Below are 17,867 nucleotides of genomic sequence, written 5' to 3'. Positions count from 1 at the left end.
GGGATGCTTGCTAGGGTACTCAATATCTTCTAGAAGATATTAGAAGTTTGGTCATGGTTCTGTTTGATCAGTTTTTAATGATAATATAAAAAAGCAGGTGAAGAACTTCTCCAGGCTAAACTGAATTATTCTGAGAACAACTTAGAATACCAAGAACATTCCTATAATGCACAGTATTTAGGATTAGTACTGGGAGATTAAAGGCATAAGCTTTGTGGTCAGACGGGACTGAATTGGGATCAAACTGCAGCTCTACTACCGATTGGCTGTGAAACAATGAACCTCTCTGAATGTCATTTTCTTCACCTGTGAAATGAAAGTACCTACAGCTTGGATTTAAGAATACCTCTGTGTGTGTGTGTGTGTGTGAGTGAGAGAGAGACAGAGAAAGAGAGAGGAGAGACCATACGTTTGTACATATCTCTACGTGTATCTTTATAAAGACAGATGGCACAGAGTATATGGTTTCAGTATATCGATATGGTGACTACACAGTGAAATTTTAATACCATGTGTCACCTCAAACACTGCTAATAACATAGAGAAACATATTTACCTTAAAAACATTTCTTTTTAAATTGTAACAAAATTTTCTTCAGAAAGGTATGCAGAAAGTGATTAAAACTGAGTGCTTTCCTGGTCTCATGAAAACACTAAACAATCAGAAAGATAACAGATAAAAACACATAGTACTACCTCTTGTGTCTGGGTTTATCCATGATGTTGCACAGTGAATTTTCAAGGGACATCCATTAAAAACCTTTGAAAAACATGCACCCATCTGGAAAAAACAAAAAAATAACCAAATAAATCTAACGAGTCCTAGTCATTTGCCTTAGAGTGGTATCACAAAGGTTTCAGGCACAACTGTCAGATGATATAAGATTTTACTTAGAAGAGTCATTTTATTCTTCCTATCTTCTCAAATAAACAAAGCAGCAATAGCAACTAATTCTGCACAATAATTGCTTACAGAAGAATTACGTACATGTCCCACATTAAGAGTAATACAATATTCTCTGGTAAGAAGGAAATCATAATCTCTACAAAGGTGAAAATTTTCTTACTTGGTTTCATGAGCCTAAAAATAGCACTAAGCACTGAAGTTAATATTACAAAGTGGAAAAGGTATGGTTGATTTGAAATTCATACACGGACTTTAATCTCAAAACAGAGATGTACTTTTAAAAAAAGTTGAGCAATCTGATTATTTTCCCTGGAAGGATTCAACAAAAAGCTTTATTTTTTGATGTTAATATTTATTTATCAAGCTTATTTACAAACCTTTCAGATAATAAATACCTTATAGTGAAAAATAATATCACTCATTTGAACGTTTTTTGATATTCAAAGAGTAAGATGTTAATTTTGAAATTACTGTTCTGGTTAGAATAAATAAATACAAGAAACCTTACCCATTTAATTACTTTTACTAACAAAAACTTGGGGGAAAAAAGAATACAGAAATATGTGGTAAGGACAGCACTGTGCATCATTTTAGAGCATGAATGTTTTCTTTACCAACGGGGAGATAATACTGTGAGTGATTACTGTTGACTACAGTGGATTAAAAATATTAACACAAAATAATCAAAATATGAAATCTTTTTTTTTTTTTTTTTTTAACATCTTTATTGGGGTATAATTGCTTTACAATGGTGTGTTAGTTTCTGCTTTATAACAGAGTGAGTCAGTTATACATATATATATGTTCCCATATCTCTTCCCTCTTTGTCTCCCTCCCTCCCACCCTCCCTATCCCACCCCTCCAGACAGCCACAAAGAACCGAGCCGGTTTCCCTGTGCCATGCGGCTGCTTCCCACTGGCTATCTACCTTACGTTTGTTAGTATATATATGTCCATGTCTCTCTCTCGCCCTAACACACCTCACCCTTCCCCCTCCCCATATCCTCAAGTCTGTTCTCCAGTAGGTCTCTGTCTTTATTCCTGTTTTACCCCTAGGTTCTTCATAACATTTTTTTTTCTTAAATTCCATATATATGTGTTAGCATACGGTATTTGTCCTTCTCTTTCTGACTTACTTCACTCCGTATGACAGACTCTAGATCTATCCACCTCATTACAAATAGCTCAATTTCGTTTCTTTTTATGGCTGAGTAATATTCCATTGTATATATGTGCCACATCTTCTTTATCCATTCATCCGACGGCGGGCACTTAGGTTGTTTCCATCTCCGGGCTATTGTAAATAGAGCTGCAATGAACATTTTGGTACATGACTCTTTCTGAATTCTGGTTTCCTCAGGGTATATACCTAGTAGTGGGATTGCTGGGTCATATGGTAGTTCTATTTGTAGTTTTTTAAGGAACCTCCATACTGTTCTCCATAGTGGCTGAACCAATTCACATTCCCACCAGCAGTGCAAGAGTGTTCCCTTTTCTCCACACCCTCTCCAGCATTTATTGTTTCTAGATTTTTTGATGATGGCCATTCTGACTGGTGTGAGATGATATCTCATTGTAGTTTTGATTTGCATTTCTCTAATGATTAATGATGTTGAGCATTCTTTCATGTGTTTGTTGGCAGTCTGTATATCTTCTTTGGAGAAATGTCTATTTAGGTCTTCTGCCCATTTTTGGATTGGGTTGTTTATTTTTTTGTTATTGAGCTGCATGAGCTGCCTGTAAATTTTAGAGATTAATCCTTTGTCAGTTGATTCATTTGCAAATATTTTCTCCCATTCTGAGGGCTGTCTTTTGGTCTTGTTTATGGTTTCCTTTGCTGTGCAAAAGCTTTGAAGTTTCATTAGGTCCCATTTGTTTATTTTTGTTTTTATCTCCATTACTCTAGGAGATGGGTCAAGAAGGATCTTGCTGTGATTTATGTCATAGAGTGTTCTGCCTATGTTTTCCTCTAAGAGTTTGATAGTTTCTGGCCTTACATTTAGGTCTTTAATCCATTTTGAGCTTATTTTTGTGTATGGTGTTAGGGAGTGATCTAATCTCATACTTTTACATGTACCTATCCAATTTTCCCAGCACCACTTATTGAAGAGGCTGTCCTTTCTCCACTGTATATTCCTGCCACCTTTATCAAAGATAAGGTGACCATATGTGCATGGGTTTATCTCTGGGCTTTCTATCCTATTCCATTGATCTATCTTTCTGTTTTTGTGCCAGTACCATACTGTCTTGATTACTGTAGCTTTGTAGTATAGTCTGAAGTCAGGCAGCCTGATTCCTCCAGCTCCATTTTTTGTTCTCAAGATTGCTTTGGCTATTCGGGGTCTTTTGTGTTTCCATACAAATTGTGAAATTTTTTGTTCTAGTTCTGTGAAAAATGCCAGTGGTAGTTTGATAGGGATTGCATTGAATCTATAGATTGCTTTGGGAAGTAGAGTCATTTTCACAATGTTGATTCTTCCAATCCAAGAACATGGTATATCTCTCCATCTGTTTGTATCATCTTTAATTTCTTTCATCAGTGTCTTATAATTTTCTGCATACAGGTCTTTTGTCTCCTTAGGTAGGTTTATTCCTAGATATTTTATTCTTTTTGTTGCAATGGTAAATGGGAGTGTTTTCTTGATTTCACTTTCAGATTTTTCATCATTAGTATATAGGAATGCCAGAGATTTCTGTGCATTAATTTTGTATCCTGCTACTTTACCAAATTCATTGATTAGCTCTAGTAGTTTTCTGGTAGCATCTTTAGGATTCTCTATGTATAGTATCATGTCATCTGCAAACAGTGACAGCTTTACTTCTTCTTTTCCGATTTGGATTCCTTTTATTTCCTTTTCTTCTCTGATTGCTGTGGCTAAAACTTCCAAAACTATGTTGAATAAGAGTGGTGAGAGTGGGCAACCTTGTCTTGTTCCTGACCTTAGTGGAAATGCTTTCAGTTTTTCGCCATTGAGGATGATGTTGGCTGTGGGCTTGTCATATACGGCCTTTATTATATTGAGGAAAGTTCCCTCTACACCTACTTTCTGCAGGGTTTTTATCATAAATGGGTGTTGAATTTTGTCAAAAGCTTTCTCTGCATCTATTGAGATGATCATATGGTTTTTCTCCTTCAATTTGTTAATATGGTTAATCACATTGATAGATTTGCGTATATTGAAGAATCCTTGCATTCCTGGAATAAACCCCACTTGATCATGGTGTATGATCCTTTTAATGTGCTGTTGGATTCTGTTTGCTAGTATTTTGTTGAGGATTTTTGCATCTATGTTCATCAGTGATATTGGCCTGTAGTTTTCTTTCTTTGTGACATCCTTGTCTGGTTTTGGTATCAAGGTGATGGTGGCCTCGTAGAATGAGTTTGGGAGTGTTCCTCCCTCTGCTATATTTTGGAAGAGTTTGAGAAGAATAGGTGTTAGCTCTTCTCTAAATGTTTGATAGAATTCGCCTGTGAAGCCATCTGGTCCTGGGCTTTTGTTTGTTGGAAGATTTTTAATCACAGTTTCAATTTCAGTGTTTGTGATTGGTCTGTTCATATTTTCTATTTCTTCCTGATTCAGTCTTGGCAGTTTGTGCATTTCTAAGAATTTGTCCATTTCTTCCAGATTGTCCATTTTATTGGCATAGAGTTGCTTGTAGTAATCCCTCATGATTTTTTGTATTTCTGCAGTGTCAGTTGTTACTTCTCCTTTTTCATTTCTGATTCTATTGATTTGAGTCTTCTCCCTTATTTTCTTGATGAGTCTGGCTAATGGTTTATCAATTTTGTTAATCTTCTCAAAGAACCAGCTTTTAGTTTTATTGATCTTTGCTATTGTTTCCTTCATTTCTTTTTCATTTATTTCTGATCTGATTTTTATGATTTCTTTCCTTCTGCTAACTCTGGGGTTTTTTTGTTCTTCTTTCTCTAATTGCTTGAGGTGCAAGGTTAGGTTGTTTATTCGAGATGTTTCCTGCTTCTTAAGGTGGGCTTGTATTGCTATAAACTTCCCTCTTAGAACTGCTTTTGCTGCATCCCATAGGTTTTGGGTCGTTGTATCTCCATTGTCATTTGTTTCTAGGTATTTTTTAATTTCCTCTTTGATTTCTTCAGTGATCACTTCGTTACTAAGTAGTGTATTGTTTAGCCTCCATGTGTTTGTATTTTTTACTGCTCTTTTCCTATAATTGATATCTAATCTCATGGCGTTGTGGTCGGAAAAGATACTTGATATAATTTCAATTTTCTTAAATTTACCAAGGCTTGATTTGTGACCCAAGATATGATCTATCCTGGAGAATGTTCCATGAGCACTTGAGAAAAATGTGTATTCTGTTGTTTTTGGATGGAGTGTCCTATAAATATCAATTAAGTCCATCCTGTTTAATGTATCATTTAAAGCTTGTGTTTCCTTATTTATTTTCATTTTGGATGATCTGTCCATTGGTGAAAGTGGGGTGTTGAAGTCCCCTACTATGAATGTGTTACTGTCGATTTCCCCTTTTATGGCTGCTAGTTTTTGCCTTATGTATTGAGGTGCTCCTATGTTGGGTGCATAAATATTTACAATTGTTATATCTTCTTCTTGGATCGATCCCTTAATCATTATGTAGTGTCCTTCTTTGTCTCTTCTGATAGTCCTTATTTTAAAGTCTATTTTGTCTGATATGAGAATTGCTACTCCAGCTTTCTTTTGGTTTCCATTTGCATGGAATATCTTTTTCCATCCCCTTACTTTCAGTCTGTATGTGTCTCTAGGTCTGAAGTGGGTCTCTTGTAGACAGCATATATATGGGTCTTGTTTTTGTATCCATTCAGCCAATCTGTGTCTTTTGGTGGGAGCATTTAGTCCATTTACATTTAAGGTAATTATCGATATGTATGTTCCTATTCCCATTTTCTAAATTGTTTTGGGTTCGTTATTATAGGACTTTTCCTTCTCTTGTGTTTTTGTCTAGAGAAGTTCCTTTAGCATTTGTTGTAAAGCTGGTTTGGTGGTGCTGAACTCTCTCAGCTTTTGCTTGTCTGTAAAGGTTTTAATTTCTCCATCAAATCTGAATGAGATCCTTGCTGGGTAGAGTAATCTTGGTTGCAGGTTTTTCTCCTTCATCACTTTCAGTATGTCCTGCCACTCCCTTCTGGCTTGTAGAGTTTCTGCTGAGAGATCAGCTGTTAACCTTATGGGGATTCCCTTGTGTGTTATTTGTTGTTTTTCCCTTGCTGCTTTTAATATGCTTTCTTTGTATTTAGTTTTTGACAGTTTGATTAATATGTGTCTTGGCGTATTTCTCCTTGAATTTATCCTGTATGGGACTCTCTGTGCTTCCTGGACTTGATTAACGATTTCCTTTCCCATATTAGGGAAGTTTTCAACTATAATCTCTTCAAATATTTTCTCAGTCCCTTTCTTTTTCTCTTCTTCTTCTGGAACCCCTATAATTCGAATGTTGGTGCGTTTAATGTTGTCCCAGAGGTCTCTGAGACTGTCCTCAGTTCTTTTCATTCTTTTTTCTTTATTCTGCTCTGCAGTAGTTATTTCCACTATTTTATCTTCCAGGTCACTTATCCGTTCTTCTGCCTCATTTATTCTGCTATTGATCCCATCTAGAGTATTTTTCATTTCATTTATTGTGTTGTTCATCATTGTCTGTTTCATCTTTATTTCTTCTAGGTCCTTGTTAACTGCTTCTTGCATTTTGTCCATTCTATTTCCAAGATTTTGGATCATCTTTACTATCATTATTCTGAACTCTTTTTCAGGTAGACTGCCTATTTCCTCTTCATTTGTTAGGTCTGGTGGGTTTTTATCCTGCTCCTTCATCTGCTGTGTGTTTTTCTGTCTTCTCATTTTGCTTATCTTACTGTGATTGGGTTCACCTTTTTGCAGGCTGCAAGTTCGTAGCTCCCGTTGTTTTTGATGTCTGTCTCCAGTGGCTAAGGTTGGTTCAGTGCGTTGTGTAGGCTTCCTGGTGGAGGGGACTAGTGGCTGTGTTGTGGTGTATGAGGCTAGATCTTGTCTCTCTAGTGGGCAGGTCCACGTCTGGTGGTGTGTTTTGGGTTGTTTTTGATGTCTGTCTCCGGTGGCTAAGGTTGGTTCAGTGGGTTGTGTAGGCTTCCTGGTGGAGGGGACTAGTGCCTGTGTTGTGGTGTATGAGGCTAGATCTTGTCTCTCTAGTGGGCAGGTCCACGTCTGGTGGTGTGTTTTGGGGTGTCTGTGGACTTATTATGATTTTAGGCAGCCTCTCTGCTAGTGGGTGGGGTTGTGTTCCTGTTTTGCTATATGGTTGGCATAGGTTGTCCAGCACTGTAGCTTGCTGGTCGTTGAGCGAAGCTGGGTGCTGGTGTTGAGATGGAGATCTCTGGGAGATTTTCGCTGTTTGATATTATGTGGGGCTGGGAGGTCTCTTCTTGACGAGTGTTCTGAAGTTGGCTCTCCCACCTCAGAGGCAGAGTCCTGACTCCTGGCTGGAGCAGCAAGAGCCTTTCATCCACTCGGCTGCTTTGGAAGTAACAAGCTGCAGCACAAGAGGCCTTCTCGTTACAATCAAAATATGAAATCTTAAGATTTCCTTTTTACTCACAGAAACCTACCAACCAGTATTTTTTTTTTTGAAGATGTTGGGGGTAGGAATTTATTAATTAATTAATTTATTTTTGCTGTGTTGGGTCTTCGTTTCTGTGCGAGGGCTTTCTCTAGTTGTGGCAAGCGGGGGCCACTCTTCATCGCGGTGCACGGGCCTCTCACTATTTCGGCCTCTCATTGCGGAGCACAGGCTCCAGACGCGCAGGCTCAGTAGTTGTGGCTCATGGGCCTAGCTGCTCCACGACATGTGGGAGCCTTCCAGACCAGAGCTTGAACCCGTGTCCCCTGCGTTAGCAGGCAGATTCTCAACCACTGCGCCACCAGGAAAGCCCCCCAACCAGTATTTTTTAAGATTTTAGTTCCCAAAAAAGAACAATAGCCTGGCAATACCACCAGGTGGTAGGAGACCAATAAAAAATGTTTTTATGGTGTAGGGCAGAAATTATATCACTTAACTAACCCTGATAATTATCCTTTAAGATAGGTACCAAAATTCACATATTAAGGTATTGCTAAACCCCTAAAAAATCCAAATGACAAAATGAGGTACAAAACAATCAAACCAGTCCCAACCTAAAGCTAATTTGTATAGTTGGTCCATAGTTATCAGCTCTTCCCTGTCAACTGTATACCTGATAAAGGAATTTCATCTTGTAGCCCAACAGGAAATCTCATCCCTATTGTATACATAAATCTCTAGACTCAGGAGCCGTTTACACTCAAAACTTCTTTTTGTAAAATGAGGTATGATTATTTAGATCTTTAAACTAATTAAAAAGTAGAGTTAAAAAGTAAAAAGGCTAAATAGTAGAGTTGGGAGGTTAAAAACCAGAAAAATTATGGACATTGTCTAAACTAGTATTACATAAGGTTTTAGATTAGAGATTTGTATCAGCGAAAATGTAGTTCTAGCCATACTAACCTAAAATTACATTGAGTTAATATCATTTTAATCCTAAAAAGGATAGCATGGTATATATAGATATAAAAAACCTACAAGGACTATAACATAGGACATTTACGTTCTAGTTCTAGGTCTGGTTAGAGTTGGGTGCTGTTTTGTGATCTTGGTGACTAAGATCTTTGGGTCTCAGTTTTATTCATGGGCAAAAAATAGAGTTTGGGCCAGATGCTCCTTCAATGTTCCCTCTAGTTCTAAAATTCTATGTTTTTGATAACTGTGCATTTTTCACATTCCTTCAAAAATATGTGCAAAGAAAATATTAATAATTTTTGAATAAAGCAGCTTTTAAAAATGTGTAATTTATCGTAATTTTCTTTTGAAAAGTTACTTTTCAGATATAATCAATTAATATGTAAATTAGCAATCTTTTAGTTTTTTTCAATAATAATGGATTCTTTCAAACAGGCAAAAAAATCCAACCAAAGGTACACATTCAAGCAATTATTTGTCATTGTATTTAGTTTGAAAACTTAACCTATTTGGTATTTATACTTACGTGCACTTTAGGTGTTGGGGGTAGGCCATTACTAATAGGCTTCTAGAAAAAGAACACATGCATGATTATACTTCTTGTTGTTTGGTATATCAGTACTGTATTTCAAACACATGTATCAGAATAAAATACATGAATACATTCTTTTTGTCAAACAAAACATTATAGATAATACTGAAGTCCCCTATAATCCTTTCACACTCCACTTATTCCTAGTACCTGCCCCCCCAAAATGGTTTACTGTGTATCCTTCCAAACTTTTCTCTAGGCAATTATATGTACTCATGTATTTGTGTATCCTTCTAGACCTTTTTGCACATATTTATATACATGTCCCCACAGAAATACTGTTTTTGTGTGTGTTTTAGAACATAAATAGTTATTCACTGTTTATCAACTTGTTCTTTGCCTTAACGTTGGGTCTTGGACAGCATAAGTACATTGACTCATTTGCTTTAACTGCAGCACAGTATGAAGATAACGTACTTTATTTAGCAACTCCCTAATTGTTATTGGATATTTAAAATTATTTTCAAATTTTTACTATAACAACAATGTGGAAATGATCACCCTTGCACATACCTTACTACATGTGTGAATTTTTTTTTTAAGGATATGTTGTGAGAAGTGAAACTTCTGGAATATGGGGTCTGTACCTTTACATTTTAGTGGATACTGAATGTCAAACTGCCTTTCCAAGTGCCCACTTCGTATCGCTCCCACCAGCAATGTACGAGAGTCCTGGTTCCTTATGGTCTCACAGACACTTAATGTTCTCAAACTGATAACAGTTTTTACAGGAGTAAAAAATGTTTTCTCCTGTGTTTCTCATTAACTTGCATGCCTCTGATTGCTAGGAAGGTTGAGAATCTTTTTAAAAAAAAGTTTTTCCTCTTCTGTGAATTCTTCCCACCCCCGCCCCGCCCCTTTTTTTTTTTTTTTTTTAACTGAGTTACCTTTTTCTTATCTATTTGTTGGAGCTCCTTATATATCTAGACTTAAATACTGTATGTTATATATATATTACAAATGTTTTCTCCTAGTCTGCACATTATGTTAACCTTGTTTACAGAGTGTTTTGTCAAGTGAAGTTTTAAATTTTGATGGACTCAAATGCATGAATCATTGGTCATAGTATACTGATGATTTAAGGAGAGGAAAAATAGCACATCGCTCATCTATTACAATATTCTCAACAGTACCCGAAATTTCTCCAAGGGGCTACATTCCTGGGGTATATGATTTATCCCTGGAGAAGGAATCTCCTTGGGAGAGATTATAATTTAAATGTAAATTTAATTAAAGTCTAGGTTTCTTTTGAGGTTAATCTTAACAGCGTTTTAAGGAATGACATTATAATTTTTTCTCAATCTCATATAAATCAGAATTGTTTAAATGAGACCAAAATTAAAAAGCTACTGTTAATTGATTTCATATACATGATACAAATGAAATATTCTGTGTAGTACTACTTACATGAGTAACTTTTAGACATTTCTAAAATTAAGACTATGAAATTTTACTTTGTAGATATGTTTATGAGGATGTACAGCCTAATACTGCCATCAATTTCTGATAATTTTTTTCCATTTTGCAAATGATTTATGTACTTATTTTTTATCACATATCATCTATTTTAGCAAAACATCATTTTTAATTAGGGAGCTCTGAATGTTCTAACTGTCAGATTTAACTTAAGTACTGACAGAATTGGCTGTAAATAATTTCAAGAAGCTGCACTAACTGTAATCATGTTTCAATATACCAGGGATAATGTTTATCCTGATACAGTCATGACATATTTATTTCAGAATTATTGAGACTGTTAGTTTAATTACTAGTTCCTTATCCTGATAAAATAAGGTAATAGAAAAAGTGAATTAAAAGTGCATAAATTAAAAATGTATTCATCTCTCAAAGATTATTATACTGTGTTGCAAAATCATTAGGCTGCATTTTTATACTACTACATTAGCAGGGCTGCTAAAATTTAAACTGATGAAAGCAAAAAGGCACTACTCAGTTGGACAGACTTCATAAATCCTATTATTCCTACAGGACATTTCACTTTTGTTAAAAATGTTTTAAGTTTCACAAATTACAATGCATAACCCCAGTCAAATGCTTTAACTGAATTATAAAAAATGGTATGTCATACCTATAGCGAAATCTTATGAAACAGTTGAACAGATACAGAACAAAAGCCTCTAGCAATGTGCTTAGTGCACAAAGTATGTGCACTGTATGCACATAACCATATGTCCTGTAAATTTCTAGAAAAATAACCAATGTTATTATACACAAAAACTTCCCCCAAAATACTGTCTTGTGATCTTGTTGGCAACTGCTGAATTGGGAGTTTTAAGGATTTTTTTGTTGTTTTAAGTTCTATGATGATGGACAAATGTTGCCTGATGTTAACAATTTTTAATCTCCCTGATAAATTCTATTTATGTTTTAGTAGTTATGTCATAGTGTTTTATCTAACATTTGTAACAGGAATAGCTGATAAGGCTAACTTCACCTTTCCTAAAGTGATATCTTATATCTACTAGAAAATAATCTTAATTTTTCTTCCTTGTTAGCTATTTTCTTTGAGTAAGAGTAGTAATATCACAAATTATGTAACAGAAATTTGTCCTGAGGTAGAAGCTATGGCTTTCCTTATCTGTCCATGTCCTTCCTTCAGTAAGTTCATTAGACTGTAAAAGCAATGTATAAGAATCATTCTAATCAACAAGAATAATATTTTCTCAACAATCACAAGAATACTAAGTGTTTAGCTGTATGCAGAGGTCACATTTTATAATATGCAATATAACAAATTGGCCTAAATAATCTGAACAGTAGAAAGCTTTCATTCATGTTTACCATAGTGAAGTCATTTTTTTCAAGATTTAAACAATCTATTATCATTATAATTCATATACTAAAATATAAACATACAAATTTAAAATATATAATTGCTAGAGTTCCATCAATTATAACTGCAAAACTTATTTAATAGTGAAAAAGGAAACAAATATAAGTAGAGCTTATGAATATAAATACCTACTGGTACATCTTTCTTTTCTTTCCTCGCAAGGTTTGTGCCTCTGTGGTCATTCTGTTGTTGATATAATGAACCGTCTCGTTCACCATTTAACTGGAAGGAGCTCACTCCATTTCCTTCAGTAAGATATATTTAAATATATTAGAAAAGGATTAATTTTTATGAAAATTTTCATTCAGAAAATTTTCAAGTAGGAAACAAAAAATATTATCTCTGAGACAGTTTCAGCCTTCATTTGGGATTACCCTATCAGAATATTTACTACTGTGAAAAGTCTTTTATATACATGTTCTTCTACTTTTATCTCTATTTCTTTCACATATGCAAATTAAAATTCAGGCTGTATTTAAGTACATATATTTGTGTTAAAAAGAAAAGAAATATTGAATACATAACTACTTTCAGGAAAGGGGCAATTTATAGTCTGTTATCCAAGAAACATTAGCTGCTCTTTTTTTAATTGCTTCTTTTGCATAACACACAAGACACTTTACAGTATTAAAACAGTACCTTCTAGTATTACTTTGGAGGCAAACACCTAGCAAATACTGACAATCATTTTTCTAAAAATGATTAAATGAAATAAAATAAAGGAGTCAGACAAGGTATCCTCTTTCTAAAACAGAAGTAGCCTAGGACCAAACACATTTTCCTTGTTTGTTCAGAGTTTAATTTCTTTTGTTGCCACACTCTAGATAAATAACAAATTGGGTACAAACGATTCTCCAAAAGAGGGAAGGCTAGATATGAAATGAGAAAGAAAAGGCAAAATATCCCAGACTGGGTCTTAGGTAATCCTGTCATAAAAACACATCAAACTATGAGGCAAAAAGCAGAAAACATCTCTAGAGCCATTGCCTTCCTTCTCCCTTCCCCAAAGGAATTTCAAATAATCTCTTAAAAGGAGTCCCTCCATTTTTTTCACACATTATGAAAACCTGGCAACATTCTTATTTCACCTTCCCTTCCCCCATTACCTAAAGCAACAGGCTTCTGTGGAGGTAACCTGGGAGGTGGTGGCCTAGGTGGAACTTGGGAGGGCTTTGCTGGGCTCTCTGACGTGGGACATCTCTTGATTGTTCCTTGATTATCATCCTCAGTAGAATGAGTTTCCTGTGGTATGAATATGGACTTAGGCTGAAATAATACAGAAAAGGAGACCAATGATTAAACATGAAATTATTCGTGTTTCATTAAACATGAAAAATACTGAATATCTGCCCTGAAGTAACTGTGTTTACTAGTTGAGTTTCAACTCTTATTGGATTATTCAACTATCTGGTTCAGGTAATCTTAATATATATCCTAAAAAGGTACACCTAAAATATTTTCTCAGGAAAAAAAAATGACCTGTTTCTATTAATTCCTCACAAGCCTACCCACTTAGACTTGCCAAATAAAAATATTCTGGTCTTTACGATCCCCAATTTAAATGGGTCTCCTTTTATTTTAAACATTCAGGCTAATCAAAGTTCAGCTCCTTACAAGGCTAATCTAAACTGTCTCTTTAAGGTGACTCATTATCTTTTATGTTAATGCTTAATCTTTCAGACAGGGGGCAGAAGAAGATGCCAATTCAAATTTTATCAAATGAGAGAATACTAACTCAGCAATATGGGATACCTGGGGAACTCTGTGCAGACAGTGGAAAAACCTTCAGTCAGCTGAAGCTTTGGAGGATTTATAAATTCTTATAATGTGTCCTTTATTAGGAAGACTGCTCAGCACTTATCTCTTTGAAATTCAGATCTCTGTATTTCTGCTAACGTAAAACTGAACAAGCAAGAACAGTCCTATTTACCTGGGTGAATCGTGATTTTCTTAAAAGTAAAATAAAAACAAAGTATAGTAATACGTTGGATATCTAGACTGGTTGGACTCCAATTCTCATTTATAAATCAATTTATAATTGATTTCAAACCTTACAACTCATTTTATAAACAGTTCATTTTATACTTAGAATTTGCTATGCATATGAACTTAATCAGTTACTAGTAGATTATAGATTTTGAAGAAAAAAATCTTATTAAAAGTATGAGTTTTCTAACCCAAGTGAAATACTAATCCATTAATTTAATCATTTTCATGTACAAATTTCTGGAACTTATTATTTAGAATAAACACCAAATGACAAGTTGGATGATTAAAAAAAGACAAACAAAAACAATCACAATTATCTACTTATATCATGGTTAGTAACTTCTTCATGACTTTTCTTTGTGGATCCCAAGTTTAAATAAGCCACAGAGTAAGTATTAATACAGTATTAAAGTGGCAGACACACATACACAATTCAAACCGAGAAACAAATCTGCTTACCTTTGGTGGCAAAGGAGGTGGAACTTTTGCTTTCATGGTTGAACTATAAAAACATAAACACTTAGAATCAGAACTTGTCATTTTACAAACAAATCAGTACTAAAATATGATTATTTTTTTAAAGATATGGAAGAAAATTTTGTATAAACAAGTTTCTTTTTCTAAGGTTATGAGCGATTTTCAAAATACTTTGTGAAATGTTCAAGTTATGCTAAATGAAGTATTATTCAAAAGTAACTGAGTAGATATGCTTTCTTTTGGCGGTATGCAGGCCTCTCACTGTTGTGGCCTCTCCCGTTGCGGAGCACAGGCTCTGGACGCGCAGGCTCAGCGGCCATGGCTCACGGGCCCAGCCGCTCCGCGGCATGTGGGATCTTCCTGGACCGGGGCACTAACCCGTGTCCCCTGCATTGGCAGGCGGACTCTCAACTGCTGCGCCAGCAGGGAAGCCCTAGATATGCTTTCTTGTTTTCAAATACTATTTTAGTAATTAAAACTGGAAAAGATAGCCACAATTCCAATTTATATCAATTGAAAGGTAGTTAATATAAAAACACAAGCAACAGTTGGTTTAAGGAAAAATAGCAAAATGATATAAAAATATATTACAATGTAAGCTTCATTTTTACTACTGTTAGATATGGAATATCTCTGATGAAGCTCATCAAAAGCTATATACATACTCTATGAAATTACTGGCAGAATTTATTTGGTTGAAGCTAAGATTCATTACAACTCAGAACTGGAGTTTCTGAAGTACTAAAAATTAAAAGATTATGGAGCATATACTCTCAGATGAGGAGACTGAGGCCCAGAGAGGTTAAGTGACCTGATTCAAGGTCACAGAGTGGTGAGGTAGAAAGGAAAATCAATGCCCCAGCTGCTTCTCAGGTGTTTCTGTCACTCTACCATGAAACTGCATCTTTCTTTAAAAACAAACAACAAAACCCCCAAAACTTAAAGGACTAAATATTAATAATTACGTAAGTGAAAATATTCTCCCCTCAAAAATACATTTATATCCAAATTATTTATTTGAAACATATCAGATGAAATTTAATCAACCATATAGTAAGACTCTTTGTGGCTGTAGTAATAATTACAGCTATTACTGACTAATTTATAACATTAAACTATAGGATATGTTTACTGTCTTCGTAAATTTTTTTCAAAGTTCTTTTTTTATCAACTCGTGCCATGGACTGAATTGTGTCCACTCAAAATTTGTAGGTTGAAACCCTAACCTCCAATGTGCTTGTATTTGGACACAGGGCTTCTAGGAGGTAACTGAGGTTAAATGAGATCATATGGGTGGGGAGCTAATCTAACAGAATTGGTGGCTTTCTAAGAAGAGGAAGAGATCTCGATCTCGATCCCTCTCTGTCTCTCTGTGCACAGACTGAGAAAAGGCCATGTGAAGACACAGAAAGAAGGCAGCTGTCTACAAGCCAGGACGAGGGCCCTCACCGGGAACTAAATCTGCGGGCACCTTATCTTGGACATCCCAGCCTCCAGAACTGTGACAAATCTCTGTTGTTCAAGCCACTCAGTCCATGATATTTTGTTATGGCAGCCTGAGCTAAGACATATTTTGGTACTTAGAAGTGGGGTGCTATTGTAATAAATACATAAAAATGTGGAAGCAGTTATGGAACTGGGTAATAGGTAAAGGCTGGAAGAGTTTGGGGGTACATGCTAGAAGTATAGGCGTTAAGAGCAAGAGGTCAATGAGAAAAGAGGAGAGCTGGTGAGAAAGCTTCCATCTTCTTAGAGAACACACAAATAAGTCATTAACAGAATGTCCTTTAATGGACATTAAAGGCCATTCTGGTGAGGTCTCAAGATGGAAATGATGAACGAGTTATTGGAAACTGGAGGAAAGGTAATCCTTGTTATAAAGCGGCAGAGAACTTGGATGAATTGCGTTCATGTTCTAGTGTTTTGTGGAAGGAAAATCTGCAAGGGATGAAATCGGATAGTTAGCTGAGGAGATTTCTAAGCAAAGTGCTGAAGGAGAGGCTTGGCTCCTTCTGACTGCTTACAGTGAAATGTGATTGTATTTGGAGATAGTGCTTCTGGGAGGTAATTAAGGTTAACTGAGGTCATAAGAATGAGGTCCTAATCAGACAGAACTGGTGGCCTTATAAAAAGAGGGAGAGAGATTTCTCTCTTTGCATGCACACACTGAGCAAAGTCCATCTGAGGACATACTGAGAAGGCAGCCACCTGCAAGCCTGGAAGAGAGCTCTCACCAGGAACTAAACTGTCCAGCAGCCCAGCCTCCAGACCATGAGAAATAAATACCATTCTACGGTATTTTGTTAAGGATGCCCGAAGCGACTAATACAATTAGAACAGAGAAAAGGAAAGAAACTGTGGTACAACCCATGATACTATATTATTAATGATATTAAAATTACTTCAATATTAAGCTGCCAGATTTACTAAATCAGGTCAAATGACACTTTTTCTTTTACCAAAAATGGAAACAGAACTTACTGTTTAGATTCATCATCATCCCCTTCATCATCTTCTAAATGTGCCACATGCCCTCTAAGGATAAAGAAGGATAATTCCACTGTTACCAAATGGACTTTACCAAAACAGCTTAAGAAGAAATTTTAGAAAATGCAGGAAGGGGTACTGTAGGACATAATTTTATTTCTATGTCTTTACAGAATTCAGGATATTAAAACAACAACACCACCACAATCTTAGGCTACATGACAGAGAAGGGGGTAAAGAGACTTTACTCATCTGTAACAAAGTATTTTAAGCTGAATTAAAAATTAAGTTACCGCTGATGTAATTCTTCTTCAACAGACTTCAGAAGACTCCTTAGGAGAAAAATAAAAATTAAAAATAATGTGAATAACGCAAAGAAATACTAAGTACAATTTTTCATCACTTTAACCTTATCTATAAATTTAAAACACTTTTTTACTGTTCACTAAAAACTTGCTGTAACGATCATCGCTATACCATAAAACATCAGGCTATATTTAATGAGGTATCTATTTTCTGTTGCTAATGTCTTTATACATGTATTTTAAATGAACAAAATAAATCCAAGTGTTTATTGAAAAATACCAATTCAGACAAAGGACAACCCACCATGAAATGTCACAACTGGGACTGACAAAACAATAATTGCAGGGTCACAGTCAGGGGTTTCCAGGATTTAAATTTTACCTGGAATATTTTACCTGACACCTGAAATTATATTTTCTTTTTCTTAATGTAAGAAAGGTGACACACTTTAAAAAAACATCATGCTCTCAGGCAATCCTACAAAATGAAACTCAACGTGTTGGATCTCTGCAAAAGCATGCATGCATGTGATGTGAATACATGAATGTAGTAGCACTTTGCTTTCACAGAAGACACTCACTTACCTGAAGTATCTGTTCTCCAGTGGTGTACTGGCAAACACATTTACACTTTTGGGAGACTAAGCCTGTATCAGACCAGGTGCGAGGATTTTATCATTAGGAGCAATTTATAAAACTTCGATATTCAGGAATGTAAGAGAGAACTCACGGCATTCC

The 17,867-nt window shown here is 35.5% G+C and overlaps 1 protein-coding gene across 2 annotated transcripts in view; it reads right to left on the bottom strand.

Moving 5' to 3' along the window:
- The window catches only part of MAP4K3 (mitogen-activated protein kinase kinase kinase kinase 3), a 207,434-nt gene that overhangs the window by 23,728 nt on the left and 165,839 nt on the right, over positions 1-17,867 (bottom strand). For both annotated transcript variants that reach the window (XM_007445764.1, XM_007445765.1), the window contains 7 exons: positions 17,118-17,156; positions 16,819-16,872; positions 14,320-14,362; positions 12,978-13,137; positions 12,004-12,116; positions 8,952-8,993; positions 697-781 (listed from right to left, as the gene is read on the bottom strand). In XM_007445764.1, coding sequence (XP_007445826.1) covers positions 697-781; positions 8,952-8,993; positions 12,004-12,116; positions 12,978-13,137; positions 14,320-14,362; positions 16,819-16,872; positions 17,118-17,156 — 536 coding nt within the window. The remainder of the gene's footprint in view (positions 1-696; positions 782-8,951; positions 8,994-12,003; positions 12,117-12,977; positions 13,138-14,319; positions 14,363-16,818; positions 16,873-17,117; positions 17,157-17,867) is intronic.

Source organism: Lipotes vexillifer, unplaced genomic scaffold, assembly GCF_000442215.2.
Source record: "Lipotes vexillifer unplaced genomic scaffold, Lipotes_vexillifer_v1.1 scaffold278, whole genome shotgun sequence".
In the NCBI taxonomy this organism is placed as follows: Eukaryota; Metazoa; Chordata; class Mammalia; order Artiodactyla; family Lipotidae; genus Lipotes; species Lipotes vexillifer.
This window is presented reverse-complemented; position numbering and strand designations above follow the sequence as displayed.